The sequence below is a fragment of the Accipiter gentilis genome, chromosome 16 (genome assembly GCF_929443795.1).
Source record: "Accipiter gentilis chromosome 16, bAccGen1.1, whole genome shotgun sequence".
In the NCBI taxonomy this organism is placed as follows: domain Eukaryota; kingdom Metazoa; phylum Chordata; class Aves; order Accipitriformes; family Accipitridae; genus Astur; species Astur gentilis.
Window position 1 is genome coordinate 27266537 of NC_064895.1, and position 22859 is coordinate 27289395.

Genomic DNA, 22859 nt, shown 5'->3' on the forward strand with positions numbered 1-22859 from the left:
TCCATTACCAACCACCCTGATCTTTGAAGTTACAAGTAACGATGCTCTCTGGGTGGGTCAGTATTGAGAAACAGCCTTCCCAGTGGCCACGTAAGGAGATATAGTTACTTCTCGGCTTGGTTTTGTGACCCTCTGCCATTGTTCAGGTTTAGCCGTGTGCAGCGGTCAAGCTGTCCTCATTGCCTTCCGCACTCACCACTGCCAAGGTCCCCTGGCGAGCCAGGTCTGTTCCCACAGCCCTATAAATGCAAGAGTGCTCCCTCCTCCCCTGCTCAAAGGTTCTGGCGTCGTGGCCCTGTCTCCACACTGCAGCTGAGACCTTCCACCATGAAGCTCTTCTCCTGCCTCATGGCTCTTCTCCTTTTCCTCCTCCAGGCTGTTCCAGGTAAGGGGCAAGACCCACGCTGGGGTCTGCCTGTGTAGGAGGTACGGCTAGCTTGTGCGGTGGTGCAGAATATACTCCTCCGTGCTCTTCAGCTCCTTTCGTTAGAGCTGTTCCCTATTTCTCAGTCTAGAAGCAGAAGTGAAAAAATAACCTATGGTGAGCAGATGTCAAACCAGAACTTCCCTACAGAAGCCACTACTGGCTGTTGGCTCCATATGACTATTTGAAGTCTCTTTATGCCACTTTGTGGCACTACTGGAAGATGGTACCATGGAAATTATCTGCCTTTTCTTACCCCAGGGTCATAAATTGTCTCCTTTGTGTACAGTAGAAGAGTGGCAGAGGTGTTCCCTTGTATTACTCAAGTTGAACTACACCAGTGAAGTTTACTTAAGCTCTCTGGATATGCTGGTTCCCCTTCCTCAGCCCTCCGGCTGCACTGACTCATATACCGATTGTGGTTTTAGCCTAGGTTTTCTTCATGCTTAATGAAACTCCCCATCTTGGATTAAAGCTTTCAGAGAAGGAAGGAACTGGGCAAACCGTTTGTCCCTGTTAACTGGGCCAGATCCCAGCTTTTGATATTTATTTTTTTAAAGGCAGTCATAGGTACATCTCAGGGCATACAAGCATCATGCTGTCTCTTGCATGACCGGCCTGCAGCATTGCAGTCCAGAACTCAGAAGCGTCCAAAGGCTGGGCTGTCCCTACCCACTACAACATGCATGCCCAGAGGATGTTCAGAAACTTGCCATCAACAGCTACATTTTTCTCTAGTTTTACAAAGGCTTTCCTCGGAGTCCTCTGAGTTCCCATGAGGCTTCTCAAACCTTTTGGAAAAGCTGCCTTGGGCTTTGGGGGTATTTGTATCAGAGCCCTGATTGGGGTCCGTGGGGTTTCAGCACGAGGAAGACCATGAGAAATGGACTGATCCTGCAGCACAGCTGGGAATCCCATTCTTCCTGTAGGTCTCGGCTTGCCCAAAGACACCTTACGTTGTGTTGGATACCATGGTTTCTGCTTCCATTCAAAATCCTGCCCAGAACCATTTGCTGCTTTTGGAACTTGCTCTCGGCGTCAGAAAACCTGCTGCATAGGTATGTGTGGCAACCCTGCCCAGGCAGGCAATGTTGGAGAGGACATTACTAAAGTCAGCAAAACACGCTCTTACTCTCTTTGTCTTCAAATGGCCTAAGCCATCTCCTCCCACCTACAAAGATGGACCTGTCTGTTCCTCCACTAACGTCGGCACGGAGCACAGGAACAGAATTGCCATTTTGGGCTGGCCAAATACCATGTAGCCCAACATCTTATCTCCAACAGAACAGATGCCAGGGGAAATAAAATAAAAATTGTGATCCACACGGAGTCTTCCTTCCGTGATATAACTTCCCATAATCATCTGCTGGGGGACTGCTGGCTGCATCCACACTGCTATGTTTAATAGGTGCTGGCTGACCTCTTCCTTGTAAATTTATCTAATTCTTTCTGGACTTGCTTATTTTTGGAGTTCCTCAACAGTCAAAGTATATCATTAATCAATATATGCTTTATAGCCAACTGTGCTAATCAGACCTAAGGTTCATCTGATGCAGCATCCTGTACCTGTCCATGGCCACAAGTGGATGTTTCTATACAGTTACTCTGTGTGTGTAATGGGACTATTAATGAACATCACAACCATATAATTACACGTCCTTATATATTCTTCTGGCTTTCATGAATTTGCAGCTCAGGATTTTTAGATTTAGGCATCTTTGTGTTTGTGTTTAAAAGTCTTTACTGGATTTCCCCCCTTATTAGGAAGTCCTTGTTTGTTTTAAAACCTCTTCCCACATAATTTTATTCAGTACCACCTACGTCTGTACTGCAAATGAAATATAGTCATTCTGCATCCACCTTCTTCATACCTTTACAATATCCCTCTCAGTTGTTTCTGTTCCAAGTTGGTGGGTCACAAATTCCTCTTTTAACAGAAGTGCTCTGATGACCCCCATAGTCCATCTTTTTGTGTCTCTTGGAGACACAGTTACCAGAACTTCATGACACTTTCCATGTATGAGCTGGTTTAGATGGTGGTGTAATGTTTTCTGTTTTGACTTAAATTCTTTTCATTGCAGACACGACATCAAACTTCCATACTTGTCAAGATGAGGGGGGTCATTGTGTACCTCCAGCAATCAAATGTCTGCAAGAACAAGTGGGACTTTGCCCTCACGGAGAATGGAAGTGCTGCACAGAAGTGTAATAAAGACCTCACGGAACTGCAGAAAAGTATACAAACAAGTTTTCTTCCTCATGTTGTAGAGAAGATGTCTGGTTTTCTCAACATGCAAAGTGTATAATTAACTAGAGGTGACATGTTTCTTTATGTAACAAAGGCAATAAACATTAGATAAACAGGTCTAATAGCCGTATATATAGGGAAAGAGGCAGAATGTCTCTCTGTATTACACCCACACACAGAAATCCACAGAAACTTTGCTGTAATGTCCTTGGAAGCCACATCCCCTCGTAACGCAAACTTCACCTCCCTCCCTTTTCTGTCTTCCTTTCTTCCTTCCTTCTTTTCCTTCCTAACAGAAGGAAAGACAATGTCTTTTCCTTCTATTAAAGTGATGGAAACAAGGACTGTCCAACAGGCATGGTCAGACCATGTCCACACTATTCAGCTCCCATTCTCCAAAGCAGGGTGCCAGTCAACTGCTCTTCCCCATCTCTCTGTTTCTCCCAATAAACTGTACCCATTGGAGCACAGGTACTACCTATGGGAAGTCTTCATGTGTGACTGGGCAAATCTATCTAAAACCATTTTATGCAGTCTGTGCTTCCCTCTGTGGTAAGTCTGAATTTATTAACTGCAGAAGTTTCATTCAAAATGTAGATGAAAAAGTGTTTGCTTCTGAGCGTCATCTCCATGTGCTCCCAGTCACGACTGCTGGCTTTCTAATTTCTCCACTTGAAGGCTCAGTAGCTGGACGTCTTTGCAGAGGAACACGAGGAGGGGTAGCATTCACCTCCCAGCCATCTAAAAATGACCTTTGGAGCTCAAGCCATGGCACCTTCCTTGGATGGGAGGATTTCAAACCCTTCCCACACAGGACAGAAAGCCCCTAGCAGCAGCAAACTTCCATCATCCTGTATCTCAACAGCTGAGACATCCTTTCCTCTGGCCTGAACTAATGCAAATGGCTTGTTCACTTCCCCAGCACACACTTCAGAAAGGTCATTCTCTAAGCCATTGTTTTAACCAATCTCAGCCAGTCACCCTATGCTGCTCTTCTGAATGGCGGAGAGGAACAGATCCGCTGGCAAGGTCATTGCACTCATCCCTCACCCAGTATCTTGTCTTTGCTGCCCCTGTTTTCATAAAGAAACCTTTCTCCCCAGCCCAGCTACAAAACTGAGCATTAGCAGGCCCTGGAGTTAACACAACGGTGCATCTGCACTAACACGTTGGTCCATCCCTTGCTCTGCAGGGAGATGTTGGGCACTGGATTGTCTGTACTGCATTCATAATCATTTAAACCCCGTTTCCACTCTGGAATGAACCAACAGTTTGTGCTTGTGTGTGGAAAGGCACACGCAGAATCCCACGCTATGGGGAGGAGCCTGTCCACATCACTTGGCCCAGGGAACACAGAGAAGATGCTATTAACGGCGATAGTACTTACACATCCACAGCTGTACAGTGTATGTGCGGTGCACTATAAATCCACAGCATACATGTCCGTGGGAGAAGGCAGTTTTGAAGATGGCCACGCTTTAGGCAGGGGAATGGACTGTTGAAGTCCCCTCAAATCTGATTTTTAACTGATTCTAACAAACTGCGGGTATGTGTGTGCTATCAGTGGGACAAGTCCCTTCTGGGAAAAGCCAATAATTATTTCACAAAAGCAAAAAGCAAAGAGGTGAAGGGTTCATTTTTTGCAAGACTGCAATATGTCCTGGCCCCTCCATCCAAGCTTTTGTCCCATCATTCAGCCACAAAAGATGCCCAGATGTACACCATCTTTAGATCAAAAAGCACCTTCCAAACTCTCTTTGCAAGGATGACCTGACCCACACTGTCATGGGCCACAGGCAAGAAAGTTCTTTCAGTTCCAGGGTTGTTTCACTTCCCTGCATCCTTAGTGAACGGACCAGTATGTGGGGCAGCATGCAGTGGGTCCTGACCTACCACGCACCTCCCAGTCTCAGAGACGGCAAGGAGCAGCAAGCAGTCCTACAACCCTTCCAAGAGAGGATTCATCTCACCCTCACCCAAGGGAAATGAGGATACAGGACACAGCGATGTGTGGGATCAGCCAAGCTTTGTCATCAGTTATAAGGCATGAAGAGGATGAGGAGAGGGGAGCAGTGTTGCCCGGGAGAGGGCTACAGGGGAAAATCAAGCCCACACCCCTTCGTTGGAGGACAAATGCACTGAAAATGCAACACATCAAAAAAATGGCCTGGGGAGAGGAGGTAGAAAAATACTCTCCTTTGCAAAATCTGAGCAGGGTCACCTGGAAATTATTATCAGACTGCAGCAGGCATATGACCCTGCTGTTCTGCTGAGATCGGTGTCTCTTCTCCCAAGTAACAAGTGATAGGACAAGAGGAAACATCCTCAAGTTGTAACAGGGGAGGTTTAGATAGGATATTAGGCAAAATCTCTTCACCAAAAGGGTTGCCAAGCACTGGAACAGGCTGCCCAGGGAAGTGGTGGAGTCACCATCCCTGGGGGAATTTAAAAGACGTTTAGATGTGATGCTCAGGGACATGGTTTAGTGGTGGACTTGGCAGCGCTAGGTTAACGGTTGGACTCGATGATCTTAAAGGTCTTTTCCACCCTAAATGATTCTACGATTCTATGCTGGGCTTCCAGAGTGTCCTCCCTGTCACCATCACTCACACAGAAATCCCCAATACCTATGCATCTCTCAAGGGACATAAATCAAGATTTTCATGCCTCCTGATCCAGGACAGCAAACTTTGACTCTATCAAGTGCATATGAACTACATTTTTTGAGGGGGAAGGGAATTTTTAACCTTGATCTTTCAACTATCCGGTTTAGGATGTATTCATACAAACAGTTATATTAACACAGCTGAAGGGACAGCAAACAGCAGGACCAGGCAGGGGCAGCAGCCGGGCAAGGGTAGCTGGAATGTCACAGGCTGATTTTACAGCAAGAGCCGCGTTATCTATCGCATAATTACCACCAAGCGGTGCATTGCTGAGCTAATCGGCTACCTCCTCCACCAGCGCTCTGTGCTCGTCCGCTCAGGAATGAAGCCTCCCAAATTCCTCAGAAGCCAAAGCTGGAATGGCCTTTTTGGCAGGAAAAAGTCACACCCCGGTTTCAGCTGGAGAAAAGAGTCACACGAGCTCAGATAAAAAATGAACCACTCCTAGCCCGCACCGTTCTCCTCCCTGCAGCTCCTCAGGAGTCTTTCCTTGCAGGTTGCCACCCTCCCACCCATCAGCTCCTCGGGGACTTTGCTGGCTGCAGGTGAAGGGCAGAGGATCCCCCCGAGCCTCTTTTTCCACCCAGCTGCCTGCAGCTGGCAATCTACCAGTCCAAAAATGCCAACTGCCAGGGAGAGGAATTGGGGAAGTCGATAACCAGCGAACGCGAAGCAAGTCAACGCTGTCGGAGCCGCAGCACTGGGTCAGAACGACACGGAGGGTTTCTCAGCAGCAAAAGTTACTCCCGACACTGGAATATAATTAACTCCTGCCTACTCCCTCCCTCTTCCCGGATGCCATCCAGCATGCCAGCAGCACACAGAGGCTTCTGCAAAATCTCACGCTCGGCCCTGCTATTTTCCAGCAGAACTAAAGCAATGGGGATCCTTTGGTTCATTTTAATCTTCGTCTCCCTGACCAGTCACGGTAAGACCAGGAAGGCCAAGGGTGGTAAGCAGAGCTGTCTGGGAGCAGGAATAATATTTCCTCACTGTGTAATCAAATCAAAATACTTTGGGTACTGAGGGGGAAAGGTGCCCTGAGGTTTCTGGATGAGATAGTGGGTCAGTTTGGCAAAATGCTTGATTTAATCCCTTAGGGTAATGCAAAAATGAGCAGGGAAGAAGCTGTGAAAATGAGGCACCTCACTGCCTTTCTAGGAGCAGACTGGTTGGAGAAGCCCCAGAGGAGATGTCCTGTGCTCTGGGAAAATGTTTCTGCCTTTTCTCAGGCTGCAGTTACCTCCTTGGTAGGGCGAGGACAACCGCTCTGACCTCCCATGCATGGCCTTTGGCAACGTCCTGAAAAAACAACCGCGTGATAAAATGTTCCTTGAGCGAGGTTGGCTCTGCAGCTCGGGTTTTTTAACACAGATGTCGGAAGCTGTCCTTTGGGACAGGGATCCCGGGTGTGCTCTTTGCAGCTGTGCATGCCCAGGATCCATACACGGCTGCAGTGCTGGCTTGGCTGACCGGGCACACGGTGCCAGAGGAATCCCGATGCTTTTTATGCACCAACTTGCTGCTTCTTTGTACAGGAGATGCTCATGGACCAGACAGGTGTAACCACGAAGGAGGCTTGTGCCGAGTTGGAAACTGCGTTTCTGGCGAATATCTGGCTAGGTACTGCTTTGAACCCATCATTCTCTGTTGTAAAAGTTTATCACCCACTACTGCGAAGAGCTGAAGATTTCCAAAGGAGCAAACTGCAGCACGTGGAGAGCTGCAGGCTCCGCTAACAAGGAACGAGCTGCTGTTGGGAAGGAGATGTTGTGCCTTTCTATGACTGTTGCTCCCCTGGGAGAACATGGCTGTGGATTCACTCCTGAACTTCTGAACACATTGCTTTTTGCTTTTGCTGTGACTTTCTAGGTAACACTGTGACAAGAAGAAATTGGAGCCACCCAGACTGTGTATCGCCCCTTTTGGCATCTGGTTGTTACCTGTCACGCACAGGTGAGAAATCGCCTTTCTCCTTACCTGAAAGCAATAAACCTGAAGTTTAACGGAACAACAAGTGCCCTTCTGTGACTCCTGCTGACACTCAGCAAAGCTGCCGGTGGTGGGATGCACGGTCTCCCACTAACCAGGAGTGAACACAGCAGCCCCCACGTTCCCAGCAGAGCAGGGTGGCTCTGCCTCTTTATTTCCCTTCCCAGAGAAAACAGTTACAATGGGGCAGCCTTTTTCCCATCACTTTTGCCGGTTTGAGATAAAGGCGAGTGTGGTCTATGTTTCTCAGGCAAGCCCCCCCCCCCCATATCTATTCTTCCTTTCCCGGCTATGCCAGGTTCTTACAGGCACTGGGAAGGACTGGCCGGACAAATAAGGCACAGAAAAGGAGCAAGGATTCCCCACATGCATACAGACCCCTTTGCCCATGGGGTTCACAGCAGGAATGTGCTGTCCATCAGCCATGCTTCCCCCATGGAAAGCCCAGCAGGGTTGTCCCAGGTTCATCTCTCTTCCCCGATGCAGCAAGACCAAGGAATAGCCCAGGCGTGCTTGTTTCAAACATGCTGGGGAATGGGTCTGAAAGTTGTGTACCATCACCCTTGACAGGCTGATCTCCTCATCCATGCGCTGCATTTCTGGTGCTCTGTAACCATCCAGCGTAATCCCAAAGCAATTAGCGTGTTTGCACCTAACAGCTTTCTGCCTGTGAGCTGCATCAGCCTGAATCCACTAGCTGTCCAGGTCCACTCTCAGCCCTTCTGTGTTTTTTCAACATGAAATTTTGACACTCCCCTGCCTTTGTCAGTTAGCTCTTGGTCTCCCTTTCCAGGTAAAATATTTATCTCTGAGTCAATCGTGTCTGTGAAAGCAAGAAAACAATGATGTAATGAGAGAGCTATGCCAATTAGCTGAGGCGTTGGGCAGAGCCAGGGAAAAGTCCTCCCTAGGAGATGAAATTCTTGCTGTGATGAATGAAACGGGAAAATTCCCATTGACCTCACCAGGGTCAGGACCCATCGCCAGAGGTCCAACAATTAATTCATCCGAGCAACTCCATTCTCCCGCAAGCAGCCCAGCTATTCTCCTCGGGTCATCATAACACAGTCCAGGACACCAAGGCACGCAGGGAGATGCCAGTGCTCCCCTGGAGATTCCCTGCAGTTGGATGAACCATGAGGAGAGCCAGATTACCCAGAGCCTGCTGTCGGCTTGGGAACCGACGCTAAAAACAGAGACGGGGCTGAGCCCAGAGCCAAATTCCTCCCTGGATCCAGCCCGTCTCTCCGACGCACGCTGATGTACGAGCACAACCCAGGCAGGCTTTTAAATCAAGGCACCTTTCCAAATCAAACAGTTTATTTCTCACATTCGTCCACAAGGTTTGTGATTCGCGCCTCTTATCTGGGAGACGCTTAGCCACCACACTTATAGCCCAGTTTCCCAAGAAAGTGAAACATATGGGCTCATGCAGGTCACCTTGTGAATCTCCCTGCCCGTTGCTGAGCCTTCTGCCACCTCTGCATTTTGGACCTGTTGACCGGATTTCAGTCAGGGAAGGTGGGAATGCTGCTCAAATTAATTACCCCCAGGTTGGTGTATCCCGTAGCCCCAGAGAGGAGGAAGCACTAAACTCCTCTGGTGGAGTGACCATGTTCATCCACTCAGGACAGAGCTGTTCACCTGCGTGTTTTCATTCACCATGAGACCACGCTCCTGCAGGCCCTCAAACACCATTTGCCAACCTTTATATCCAAAAGCCAAAAAATACTCATTGTTTGAGGCACTCAGTAAAAGTCATCCCCGTGTGACCCTTTGCTACATCCAGAGGACTTCCACCCATGACTGCTAGTCCTGCCCAACCAGCACCATTTCCCAGAGTGTAAACACAAGTGAGGTCAGGGGAGTTCGTCTGAATCCATCCTGTTACCTGCAGGGCTGCATGTAGGAACAGAGGGGACAGTCAGGTCAGGGGGAAGCCAGAACAGCAGAAGAAATGAGAAGATGAATTCTACCATCCCTTAAGAGATGCAGGCTAGTGAGAATTTAAATCAGAATAGTTTTCCACTCTGAAAAGACATTAGGTTTTTGCCTTGTGGAAGAAAGCCAAATGAGGAAGACGATTTTTGTGGGAAAGGCTTGGCTGAGCCTTTAACTTCAGCTACCTGTACCTGTCAGAGCTCAGGTGGCGACAAAAACAGGGATTCTTCAGTAATACCCTCGCAGATCTATACCAGCTCCTAAAGGAGACCCAGAACCATTCAGGCATTTGGGGATGTATATCTGGGGTCTTTGCAGCTGTACAGACAGCCAGGGTAGAGCCCTACCCTCATGCCCAGTCTGTCAACCAGCACAAGCATCATGAATAACTGGAGACGTTAATTCGTCAAAGCACAGCGTGAACATCCCCTTCACTGGAATTGGTTTGCTGTTCCCAGGCAACAGGCCAGTGTTTACTTGGCAGAGAGCACCAGACGGAGACGAAATCCTCTGCTCATGCCCTAAAAATGCCATTGTAAATGTAGCTGTGTAATCAGAAGCAGAACAGCAGTCGGATGGGCTCCTGTTCGGGGAAGCTGAGCTCTCATAGACTTGGCCCTTACATCTACATCTTATGAGCCTGAAGACCTACGTGTTTTAAGGGATACGTATGGCCCACCAGATGCCCGTGGGCCTGAGCACGCATAGGGTTTGGGGATTATCCACAATAATTTCCCCTGGGTTCATGGGGGACCTAGGGACTGGGTGGGAGGCAGAGCCTGCTGGGCAGAGGCTGAGTCCAGAAGGATCTCGTGCAAAGCAGGACTGGCATCAGGTGGTTTAGGGGGGGATACGGCAAAAGCCTAGAGGATCAGGAAAAATCTGCTGAAATGTGCTGAAAGTGAATGGAGTTAGACTGTTCACAGTCTCGTCATGCACTAGAACTACTGGGAAACTGGTGGGAGACACATTTAAAACAAACAAACAAAATTGTTCTTTTATGCAACCGGTTGCAGACCTATGAAACTGCCTGTCGAAGGATATTACCATGTAAGACTTCACTCCTCAGACCAGAAAATAGCCTGAGGGCAGGAGAAAAGTTGAGATAAATACCACAGACATGCTGTGCTTACTCAGACCTCCCTGTATGGCCACTGTTATAGGCAGGAGGTGGATGGTCCCACGGGCTGGGTGAAGACACTTGTACTGCAGTCTAACAAAAGCCTGCCCATGGCCATGGGATGTTTCTGGACCAGAGCTGAGCCCAGAGCTAAGCCTACGGTCAATTCTTCACCGCCTGAACTGCAGGGCTGTATCAGTGCTTGCTTGGCTCGGGATTCAGTAAAAAGCCACCAGTGGGATGAGGAGGTAGAGGTGGCATTGCAAGCTGGCAAGGGTTCAATTGCCAAAGGATCTGCTCCTGCTGGCATAAATTTATCCCAGGCTGCATTTAAAAATCAGGCTGCTCGGGTCCTGACCCGAAGGCAGATGAAGTCAGTGGAGACATCCCTCCCGTGTGAGGCCATGGGGCGGATGCAGATTGACTTGACTCCTCCCCAGCCTCAAAACCTCTAAGGCACCCAAGAGCTAATTTCTGTGCCATGTGTCGCTGAGCACAGATCAGCCTTTGTGCATGGTGGGCTCTGAAAAAAACCATCTGGTGGCAGGTTGGGGAGCAAAGAAGGGCGGGAGGCTGCTGGACCAGCCCCAGTAGGCTCACCAGAGCTTGAGGCCAACACGGCACAGGGACCACGTTGGAGGGAGCAAGCCCAGCTGCTGTTCGAGCAATCGCCCAAGGGACAGAGACTTCCTTCCCCTGACTTCTGGGGGAAATCTGGTTTATGTTGGCACTGTCTGGTTTTGGCTTTCTTTCCCAAGGCACGTTCTGCAACTCGACCCATGCACCACAGCTGGAGAGCAGGGGCTTGCGGTGGTGTGGAGGATACATCCTGGCCACCTTTGTGTCTACCCCTGTGGAGCCTGCAGCCTTCAGACAGCTCCAGACACAGCTCATCCTCTGAGATGGTGCTGCTCCCATCAAGGGAGAGCAGCTGAGCTAGAGATAAAAGAGATAAAACGTGGCGTTTTGCCATCCATCGTTGGGAACACCATGGCCACGTGGTACTCTGGCTCTGCGCTAAACCTCCTCTCTAGAGCACGTCAAGCCGCCTGCACACACATGTTCAGGCACGTCAGGTCACATACTCAGAGCAGGACGCTCACATGAGCACACACACGTTCCTCCCTGCTTGGGCTGTAGCTCAAGAACTGCAATCTCATTTCTGCTACATAAACTCTGCCCCAGCCCCATTGCACCACCGCTCACGTTGAAGATGCCGATCCTCAGAGGTACACGGTGGGTTATGGTCTTCCACCCACTGCACCAAGGAGTACCACCAGATATGCAAAGCACCAACACTTGTAGAGAGGGTCTACACGCATCTTTGCAACCAACCCTCCCGCAGATGGGGTTACAGACCCGTTTTCTTTCCGCAGGCTGTGTGTGGACAGTTTGCACGACACCCTGTTTAAATGCTCCGTGTCCTGTGATCCAAAGTCCAGCTGGTGAAGGGCCCCCTTATCTGCACTGTTTGATGAAGGTGATCCTTGTTCTGTTCAAGCAGCCTGAAGGCCATCAATTTTACATTTTCCAGCAGTACCTGGCAGCCAGCCTGCAAATAAAAAGCCATCAAGGTAACTTACTAAGGGAAAATGGATGACTTGGTGATGCCCTCTGCTGTGTCATTGCTGTAAAAAGAAACCTTTATAAAGTTTTTATTTCCTCTTCCTGTATTTGTTGCTGGTTGGAGGAGATTTCTGCTTGTTATTTGCTTTGTGTTGTTTTCCAAAGTTGAAACTCAGGTCCCACCTCTACTGATTTCCTGGAACTGACCTGGAGAACTAGTACAAACCAGAGAGCCTGCCAGCTTTCCTGGGAGAGGTGTAATACACAAATTTTCCTAATACTCCTGCTCCTGATAATTACGGAGACGTATCCCAGCTTTCCCATTTAAAAAATACATAAATGAATAAGATGCTATACTACCATTTTTCTTGACAACTGTGAACAAAACCTTGACAAACAGTCTCTTTGCAGCCTAGAAGTTGGGAAATAGAAACAGATCTTTGGTTTTTAAGGATCCCATGATTTTCAAGCCAACTTCATGTGTTGGGGAGTGCTGAGGAGGAGACTGGATTTTTTCATGCTTGACTGTGTCAGTGTTAAACACAGAGACTGGGAGCTGGAAATAAAAAAAAGAACTTTGATACTGCAAACACTTGGACGGAATTTTAATATCACATGCTCGAGACTACAAACACAAGAGCCAGACTGGGTCAGCCCCAATGTCCTGTCTCCAGCAGCAAGCAGTAGCAGACTCCCCAGTGCTCAGTGCAATTTGTTGACAAATTCCTGCCTTTTTTTTTTCTTTTTTTTTTTCTTCCCCCCTCCCCCCTCTAACATGGTGTGTCCAAGGGTGGGAACATCCCAGTGCAACTGTTTGCTGTCATGTTGAAATACATCTGAGATTGACAAAGTTCCCTCCACTCCAGGAGCGTTACACAACCCCCTGGGCATTATAAATCCAGGAATTCCCTCTTCTCCATCTTTTTACAGCCCTTCACTCCTCCTCGTGGTGGAACTTCCACCCGCATTCAGCTATGCGGATTCTCCAGCTGCTCTTTGCAGTCATCATTCTTCTCCTCCAGGACTTTCCCGGTAAGGACAAAATACTCCCAGGGGTTTCTGCAGGACTGTGGAGAGAGAAAAGACAGGCTCCTACTCCGAGGTAGAAAAGGACAAGACAGGGCTCTCAAGTCAAACCAAGTTGAGGCTGGCCCGACTCTTGCTTCCAAGGAACAAATTCCTTCTGAAATGGTCTCCATGAAGTTCCTGGATGCAGGTGTCCCAGGTTCATAGATTGTACGTCCCCTCCTCTCCATCCCCTCAAAACCCACCCAGAAATGCTGAGTCTAAGCCAGGAGCCTGAGCTCTGCTCCTGACCAGGATACGAGCCTCATCCTCCACGAAACAAGGAAAACGCCATGAAATCAAAAGCATCTTTCAGGGGAGAAAAGTGGGGGGGAAAACTGCTAGTTTATTTTTTTGTTTGTCTGGTTTTCTTCTGGGATTCTGTTTTAATAGAAAAACCTTCCTTGGCTCGGCTTTTTCACTGGTTGTTTGTATATATGTTAGGAAATCAGGTTTCATTCAGCTGTAAGGTCACTATGATGTTACTAGGACTATTTGGATATAACTTTCACAGAAAACAAACCTGATAACCAAGAAGAGGTTGCTTAGCCTGTTTATGCTCTCCTTTATCTAACTTAAGTCCTAGGGATAAAGAGGGGAGAGAGAAGGGTTTACCCACTCCACTGATGGTGGATACCCACCAGTGTATCCCTCCAGAAACCCCAAACTTGGTGTTCCTGGCGTGTGTAAGAGAAGCAGCACATACCCTTTTTGTCAAAACAGGAAGATTTAAAACAAACAAACAAACAAACAAAACCCTGAAACACCAAGAAACCAACAATCACAAACCCCCCAAACAAACCAATAGATAAATCACCTGTTCCAGAAAGACACTTCTCTGGCTTTTGATGTTGCCCGAGGGATCCACTTCACCTAACTCATCTAACTTAACTTAGTCAACACAAAACTGGCCATCTCACCAAGCCTACTTGTTAAGGGACTCCCAATGCTTGCTGGAGGGAGGTGCTGCTCCCAACCACATCTAACCTTCACCATGAAGCCCAGCTGAATTTCCCCATTGCCGGCAGCAAGCATCTCATTGCTCAGCCACCGACACCAGCCGAGCTCCGAGTCGGGTTTGCAGGTCCCCTAAGCAGGTCTCCCGTCCCCTTTCCCCCTGCAGCAAGAGGCCTTTCAGACAGCCAGCAGTGCAGAAGCAACCACGGCCACTGCCGGAGGCTTTGCTTCCACATGGAGCGTTGGGAAGGGAGCTGCAGCAACGGCCGCCTGCGCTGCTGCCGATGAAAGCGGCCGCGCCGGGATGGACCCCAGCACTCCAAGGGGACCAGCCCGGCGACCCTGCAACCACGGCTGTACGTAGGATCTGCTCTCGGACACCTCCGCACCTACACCCGCACCTCAGTTTGTCTGTCACCAATAAACCTGTTGCTTTTACATGTCCTTCTGGGTCCGGAGTGCAGCCGTTGTTTCCCTCTGAGATGGACCATCCCGCCTAACGCTTGGGGTTTGATGCTGCTTGAGATGCGCTGGGGTATCCAAAATGTCTGTGCAATGCTGGCAGATGTGGCACAGGACCAAGGGGACACCAGGGTGGCAGCAAGAGAAGGATCTGCTGGGCTTGTCCAAGCAGTTATGAAGCCTCTTTCCTAGCCCATACCTCTCTCTCTGTCACAGCCTTTATCAACCTCCATCTCTTGTTCTGTCTACAGAACAGACCACAGCAGGATCCATCCTCTTCAAGGAGATGGATCCAAGACAGAAGTATGATTTGCCTGCCAGAAGTGCCTCCTTGTCCCCTATAACAACAACAAGGTGAACCTGGGTGGATGGCACAGGTTATCCACTCTCTGAGATGAGGTAAAGGTGGGTGAGACGGAGAATTCCCACTCCCATGGGCAAAACAATTCACCCGGTGGTCACAGCGAGTGTGGTGGGTTCTGCATCTGTCCTGCTCTTCCATGGAGCCATTCTCATGTGAAATCTTACTTGCATAGTGCAAGGTTTAAATAAAAAGAGAAGCTGCTCATGAGGCTGATGATAGAAGCAAAAGGAGCTTTTCTGGCCTCACTGCTCTTTGCTGGTGAGGAATACCCCAGGCTGAGTGTGGTTGTGGGTCTGGGGGCAGAAGAAGAGGACTGAAGCAGCCAACCTGACTTTGGACGGGTCCTGAATGCTGACATGTACCAAGCACTTGCTTTTGGGGTGGGTGTAAAATAGCTGAAAAAATGCTGTTTGCTTAGTGGGGAAAAAAGGGAGCAAATTCTTGCCAGAGAGGAAATAATAAACGTGCATGTGAAGGAAGAGAAGGAGATATCAGAGCCAGAATACCACTGCCCTGGCTGGGGAGCATCCCTCCAAACCCCGCTAAGCCAGGCACTCCCCTCAAAAGGGAGGTTTGGGACACATGTCAGGAAAGGGAAAGGGAAAGGGAAAGGAAAGGGAAAGGAAAGGAAAGGAAAGGAAAGGAAAGGAAAGGAAAGGAAAGGAAAGGAAAGGAAAGGAAAGGAAAGGAAAGGAAAGGAAAGGAAAGGAAAGGAAAGGAAAGGAAAGGAAAGGAAAGGAAAGGAAAGGAAAGGAAAAAGGAATTGCCCACCATGAAGTGCTCTGGAGCAGGACCCCGGGAGCACATCCTCACCTGTGAAAGGAGGTGGTGCAGGGTGAGCAAGAATAGAAAAATGTCTTGGTATTGTGATGAGAAAGGGCGTGAAGGGATATGAAAGTCTTCTCAAGAGAAAAGCTGGAAGGTTCATCTCTGAAAACCACCCAGCATGGTATCTGGGACATGCAAGCAATGAGGTGGCCAAAATTCCCACCCAAAAGCTTTCTTGAACTGCAAAACACCCCGCTGCGTACCTGGCTTTAACCTAAACCCACTCTGCTATCTACCCCAGAGGGACCAGTCTTGTCCTGGAGGAAACAGAGGGAAACCAGTAAAACCAGTGACTCAACTGTGCCGGTTGACACCCAGTGGAGATCTGTCCCATCTCTGCCTGGACTTAGAGCAGGGAGAGGTTCCCCCACTCCTCCTGCTACCATGAATTAAACCAGTGAGGGACTGGGGATACCTCTGTCCTTGCTCCTTTCGCTCTGCAGGCTGCAAACACGGCGACAACGCCTCCTCGCAGTCCCATCTCCTGGATGCTTCTCCTCTCCGTTGAGTGGCAGTCTGGCTCCTCAGGGGCCTCGGAAAGCTCAGCCAGAGGTTAGCAGCCACTCCGGCTCGCATGAGCCATCAGTCCCATCGAGCAGATAAGGCTCCCCTTGATAACAAGACCTGCCAGAAACGAGCCTCCAGTTTTTCCACCTTTTTGAAGTCTGGCCGGTGAAGTTTTGCAGAACTTTGTCTTTTTGCCAAAGTAACCAACTTCCAGCTCCAGCCTTCGTCTTCCCTCCTTTTCCCCAACCTCCACCCCCCCGCCTTCCCTCTTCCTCCTCGAATCCTCCATGCGCACGCCTCTCCGTGGGGCTGATAGGGATGCTGGAGGGGGGGGTGGACGACGACGAGGGGGTGATGTCATCTGTTTTTTGGCCTTGCAGAGGAGCAGGCGCTGCCGGAGGAGGCAAAGGTTAGACACGTCTGCCTCTACCCAGCCTGGCGCCGGGAGCAACTGGGAGCCTTCCTTTCGCAGCCGCCTCTGCGCCTTATCAGGGGCAGGATGACATCTTGGGGATGGGCTGCCGGGATTGCAAGGGAAAGGAGGTGGAGAGCCCCTGAATGTGAGCCTTGTGAGAAGCGTGCACGCCTGGGTGTGCACTTGGATATATGTGTGTGTGTGTGTGTGCTCACTGGCAGGAGCTGCGGAGGGAAATTGCTCCCAGCAGGATGGAGCCGGCTATCAGCCGCCGCGGAGAAGAAAGAGCCTGTGTGATGAAGCCCAGCCAAGTCAAGGGCGATGCTGTTGCCCAGCTCCGCTCCTGCTAAGGCCTGGGAGAGTTTAACCTCTCCCATCCCAGGCTGGCAACCTGGAAAATCCTGCATGACTGTCTGCAAAGGATTAAAATACTTCCCCCCCCTGCCCTTGCTGTCAAAGGAGGAGGTGAGGGCAGAGGCAGGGAGGTGAATCCATCTGCCCCTTACCCAAAGCTTGGGGTCAGGAGTGATCTCAAGCAGGGCTGACTACAAATTTACTGTGGAAATGGTTCTGAGATGGAGCATTGGTCCTCCTCTAAATGTTTTTTGGCAATTTTTCTCCAATTTCAAATGGAAAACCTTCATTCTCCGTAAAACAGCAATGACCCCTAGTGCCACCCATTCTTTTCTTCTCTCCCCTAGAAAAGTGGTTTGATCAGAAAAGAACAAAATATTTTTGGCTAAACCTAGAAACAAACTGTGCTTCCTATCTCCTACAACGCAGACCTTGGGAGAGAAAAGCCTTGTAGGACACATGAGCTGCAGCCCAAGGAGAGAAACAGTTCCCTACAACAGTGGATTTTTAATATTTTTATTTTATTTCATATTATTTATTAATGGTATAAAGAATATTTTCTTCCCCCACCTCAATGGATTGTCTTGCTCACACCCTACTTTGGAGACCAGTTTTCTAGAGGAAAATGGGACTTTTGAGACAGGAACGACAGCCGCCGAGGTGTGGGGCAGAAATGTAAAAACTGAGTCGTTCTCTTTCTAGATGGAAAATCCATAAAAATGATTTTTTTTTTCTTGGAAAAAACAAGCTTTTCTTTAAAAATCTCTCACACTTGTTTGTAATTACAGTGAGAAAACAGATACTGAAAAACTAGGAGTGCTATAAAATCAGGGTCACCTTCAGGGACTCTTTCACACCTAAGCCCCGTTTCAGATGAGCCCCTCTCATCTCAGGCAGAGCCAAGCCCAGTCATATTGGGTAAGTGATTTGAACATCTGTGAATCAAAGGTCTCCATCTCCTTGGCCTCCACAGCTCCCTTGAGAACTAGAGGAACAGGCTCTGTGCAGCAAAAAATAATGTCTTACAAGGGTTTTCTTATCTCTGCCGATGGTGAAGGGACCCAGGGTGACCTGCCACCACGGAGACACTTCTGTTGGTCAAATGAACCTCCGCCAGCAAACTCTTGGCAATTTTTTTACATGAATAAATCAATGTCCTGTATGTACACCCCTACAAGGGGACTAAGAAAAGGCACAACCACGGCGACTGCCCCGTGCTGACCTCGACCGTTCACGTCAGAGCGAAAGCCTGGCAGTTGTTCAGCCCTAACATCTCAGAGGCTGTGTAATAAAGTACATTTTTTTCTAGGTGTAAATAAATGATTTCACCCTTCTGGCTAGGTGCTCTGGGCTCTTTCAGCAGCCCCATGCAGAAGAACAGCAGCCCCCTTCTCCCCAGGGAGGGAGCGCTGGCTGGTGGGGATGCTCCAAAACAAACACCGTGGTGAGCAGCTGCCGGGCTGCTCCCCAGCACGACGGCAAAACCACCTGCAGCCAAAAGCTTCTGGCTCTTGGTTTGGAGACAGCCCAGGGATGCGAGGCAATGCTGAATTTGGGGAAAGTGCAGGGGAAAGGCTTTGCATCCCAGATAAGGGAGGGTAAAGGATCCCTTTCCCCTCTCCGTCCTCCTCCCTAAGGCCAACACTTGCCGGACCGTTCCCCAAGCCGTGCGAGCGTTCAGCCCTTCCTCCAGGACCAGGTTCCCGTGCCTGGGACAGACACGAAAGCTGTCAGGAGGCTTTATTGTCCAGATCTTTGCGCCGCTATCAGCAACTCCCACACACTGGAAGTGAGATATGTGTGACAACATTTTTTCCATCGGTGAGCTTATCTTTGCTGAGAAGAGGGGAAGGGGCTGGGGAGGGTGATGGGGAGGATGGGGAAAGGAGGAGAGGTGTATGGGCATGAACACCCGCCTACCCCAGCCTTCACACACCCCATCCTTCACCCACCCATGCTCCCCCAAATCTATGAAAGAAGGACAGGAAAAACATGGTTTTTTGGAGGAATGTGTTGGCAAAGCAGTTGTGTCAGACCTACAGCCTTCTGGCCCAGTAGAGACAGTCTTAAATTCCTTGGGTAAGATCCGAAAACACTCTTCCTGAAAACATATCTCTTAATTCATATGGGTGTATGTAAAAATGGAGAGACCTTCTGCAAGGATGTTGGCTGGGCTAGCAAGACCCCAAGGGGTACGACCCCTCCTTGGTGTCAGACTGATCCTTCCCAGGACTGGGAGAAGCTCCAGCCAGCAGGAATTATATTAATACAGTAAAAAGCTCAGCTATATCAGACATGGACAGAGCCATGGGGACCCCATCACTGTGGCTGCAGTTGTCAACTGTGCATTGCATCTCGCTGGGTTTTTGCAGTGGTCATTTTCATCAAGCCCTGTGAAGGCAAGGTCTTGGCCCACAACCCTATTTTGCAGAGCAGAACCTGAAACCTGGCTTTCTAGGTCTTTGTCCGGAGAAGACGGAGGCAGCAGAAGTAAGGCATGGCTCTTCAAGCCTGGCAGTCCATCCCCAGCCTGGAGGACCTGATGCCGTGGTCCTGGGGCACCAGGTTTGTGCAGCTGCAGGAGCTGCGGGGATAAAACCAAACCTACAGCTTTGGGAAACTACAAGACTTGGTGAGTCTTCTGATAGAGGTCTGGAGTTGGCAGCACTTGCAATGTCTGTCAGATCTGCAGGACAAGGAGCTGAGGATACAGGTGTGATTTCAGGGGGTCTCTACGTTTGCTCTGGAAACCACTGGATTTATTCCAGGGTAGGCAAGTTCAAGCGTACCCCAAGTTTGCCATTAGCCTCTTTCTTGCCAAGCACGGGGTTTCTGCTTGGCCCATAGCAGCCCCTTGAAGCAGCCACCTCAAATAAAACATGGTTCCTGGCATGAAAACAAAATAGATTAAATAACCTCTCCTGCCAAGCTGCTGCTTGCAAATAAAGCCCAAGACAGCGCTGCCCTGGCTTTACTGCAAGGTGAGAAGTTTGGCAATGCTATCTTGGGACCATGGGGAGGTAATTGCCCAAAGGAGCCATCTCTGAAGGCAGAGGTGAAGCTGAGGTCCCCCTTGCTGGTATGTGAATATGTTTATCTCCCCAAAGAGGACAGTTATGGACTTGCCTGTTAAGCCCATTACGGACTCTCCAGGCTGGTGTTTCCAAGGATTGGGCTGGATGACAGTACAATCTTTTAATGTATGGTCCACAGTCAAGGTGCAGCCCTATCTGAGCACCAGACATCTCCTGACACTGAGCACGTGGGAGAGAAAATGCATGGAAGCTCCTGGCAGGGGAAAAATAGGCATGGTTTGTCTGCTCAGTGGTGATATTACTTCCAGTAGCTGGTGTGGGGAGGCGGTGGCTGTGATTCCGTGATCGATGGGAGGTTTCACCATCGGCACCATCGCTCCCAGGCTGACTTTTCCTTGGGGAGCTGCTATCTGCTGGGAGATGATGGTCTTCAAGCACGGTTCATTAGGAGAGTCCTTGGGGGGTGACTAACTGTGGTGCGTTAAGCACGGGCTGGAAAAGGGTCCCTTGGATTTTGTGAGCTGACACAGCGGGGGATGAAACAAGGTCCTGCTGAGTGTAGGCAGAAGCAATTTTGGCTCAAGCTAATCTGGTTATCCACCCCCACAACAGCCCTGTCACTCTCTAAAGTCACGTGGTGAAAGCCTTCAAAATGCCTTCAGAGACAGGCAGAATCATCCCACCAGCTATTGACAGCCCCCAAGCCACCAGCTGGACCATCCTGAGATAAATCTGAATCTCAAAATACGTGTGGAGACCTTCTGTGACTCGAACGTGGGACAGAAACAAGTGGGTGTCTCATGGACGAGAGCAGCAGTAACGCTCTCGTGAGGGCAGTGGTCATTCTTAGACCAATAAATGAGGTTGGTGAAGGAAGGTGGAGTTATAAGGCCTACAAATATCCTCCAGTAGGGTGGGAGGGGGGGAAGGTGCCTTTTTTTTTTTTTTAATTTTTAAAATTCTCCTGTATCTGTACATAAGCACAATGCATCCACGTCCATGTTGCGCTGCTCTCAAGAACAGAAGAATTTTCCCGGATTGTCCTTTCACCATCCAGGCAACTGAAGGGCTGAAGAGCTTCTCTTAGGCACCCAGGGTCACCAAAGTGGGGACAACCTGCTCTGGAGGGGCGGTATCTGCACCATGGAGGGAAGGTGAGCTAATGGTACTGGAGGTAAGGGCCCCACTGCTGGGGTCATGGGTGAGATGACACAGGCGAAGCATGGACCAACTTGTACGGACAAGGAATTAGGAACAGGACAGGAATATATTGGCCACGTGTCGGAGGACAAACCACCACACGCCATCAGGAACAGAAAGAAGCCAGGTCTCGTATATAGCAAAAGAGCAATCCCGTTTCCTTGAAGAGGTGGTATTTTTCAACCTGCCGTGCTCACATATCTATGAGAGCTGTCCCAAAGGGTCACATCACCGGAGCTGGCAGCTCTACTCCCTGTGCCTGGAACTGTCCTTTGAGCTCAGGAGGTATCAGTGGACATCTGGAGGGCATTAAAGGTGATGGAGGAGAGACAGCAGACCTTTTCTTTCTCCTTTCCTCTCTTTTTCCCCACAGAAACAGGGCAGTGAGCACGCAGATGGGCTTGTTTTGAGGGATGTGGGGAAGGAAGGTCCTCCATTACCCAGGAAAGCCCGATGTAACAGATGGTAAAGCCAAGGCATCCATGCACTGCAAAGCCTTTTGGGAACACGTCTTTGTGGGCCTGTCCTGGGTCAGGCAACCACTTAGCAAGAGGTTATGAGGCTGCAGACCCAATCCTGCGTCGTGCAGAACAAGCACGAGCAAAACCAGGGTTCCCTCTTCCCTCCATAAGCAGAGGTGATACAGAGAGTCAGGAGTGCCTGTGTCACTGCTTTGCCAAAATCACACAGGGCATCGCTGGCTGATGCCGACGATGTGGTTCTGGAGGCAGACAGCTCCCAAATTAACATTCAACCATGTATTGCTTCGTTAGTGAAACCATTTGCACAAGCCATGGGGGGAACAGAGAGGAGGCTTCCCTCGATGGTTTGTCCTCGTTGAGGAAACCAAGTAAACCAGGTCTTTTTGACTCATTTAGCTCTACTGTCAAACACATGCAGCACAACAGCTACCAACAAAGTCTGCTTTCAAGGAGGTGTTGCCTGTCTGGATGAGTGCATGCACCGGTCCAGAAATTTCCCTTGTGTCGGATGGTCCTCCCAGGCAGAGACAGAAATGCTGAATCAAAAAATCAGTATTTTTTTTCTGGGCTGAGCCTGCCTGAGCCAGCATCTCAGCAAACAGGAGGTCACTAAAGGCTTGCTGTGGGAAACAACCTTATTTAAGGTTTGGCACTTGTTCAGCTTCAGGGTAGAGCTTTTCCTACAGCATGTGACCAGGCACGTGGAGAGCTGGTCTCTGCTCCTGCCTCTGAACAGCTTTGAAAGCTTTCCTGCCTCAGTTTACCCATCTGTAAGATGGGGGCAAAGATGACTCTCTCTCCCAAAGGTGAATGCTGGAGAACAGCTCATGGAGACATGAAATAACTGGGGCTGGGTGGGACCTCAGGAGGTCTCTGATCCACCCCCTGTTCTAGCCAGGGCAACTTAGACCAGGTGCTTTTGGGGAAATCTGAAGGCGGTGTCCCAGGGTGTCAAACACCATTTATTAGATTTTTAAGAAATATCTTAGAATATGATCTTTATAATATCCTAAAATATCTTTATAATATCCTAAAGGCTATCTTGGACCATTGAGTGTTAGAGACATCCATACTGAAGAAAGTGATTTTTGGCAGTATTAAACCTCCCACAGAAACAACCTGTGACCCTGATACTTTTTTTCCCTTGTGCAAATTGAAAAGCAAAAGCATTCAGCAGGAAAATTCCTCCATATACTGTCCAAAAAAAAAAAAAAAGTCTAACAAAGCAATTTT

The 22859-nt window shown here is 49.3% G+C and overlaps 3 protein-coding genes across 3 annotated transcripts; all 3 read left to right on the forward strand.

Annotated features, from left to right (window-relative positions):
- Window positions 1-327: 327 nt before the first annotated feature.
- LOC126046567 (gallinacin-11-like) lies at window positions 328-2633 on the forward strand. Its single transcript, XM_049819134.1, has 3 exons — window positions 328-385; window positions 1354-1482; window positions 2506-2633. The coding sequence occupies exons 1-3, from the start codon at window positions 328-330 to the stop codon at window positions 2631-2633; spliced, it is 315 nt and encodes a 104-aa protein (XP_049675091.1).
- Window positions 2634-6133: 3500 nt separating this feature from the next.
- Window positions 6134-7025, forward strand: LOC126046545 (gallinacin-12-like). Its single transcript, XM_049819088.1, has 2 exons — window positions 6134-6266; window positions 6877-7025. The coding sequence occupies exons 1-2, from the start codon at window positions 6134-6136 to the stop codon at window positions 7023-7025; spliced, it is 282 nt and encodes a 93-aa protein (XP_049675045.1).
- Window positions 7026-12836: 5811 nt separating this feature from the next.
- On the forward strand, window positions 12837-14423 carry LOC126046633 (gallinacin-13-like). The gene is made up of 2 exons (XM_049819306.1): window positions 12837-12989; window positions 14146-14423. The coding sequence occupies exons 1-2, from the start codon at window positions 12932-12934 to the stop codon at window positions 14265-14267; spliced, it is 180 nt and encodes a 59-aa protein (XP_049675263.1). The 5' UTR covers window positions 12837-12931; the 3' UTR covers window positions 14268-14423.
- Window positions 14424-22859: the final 8436 nt, after the last annotated feature.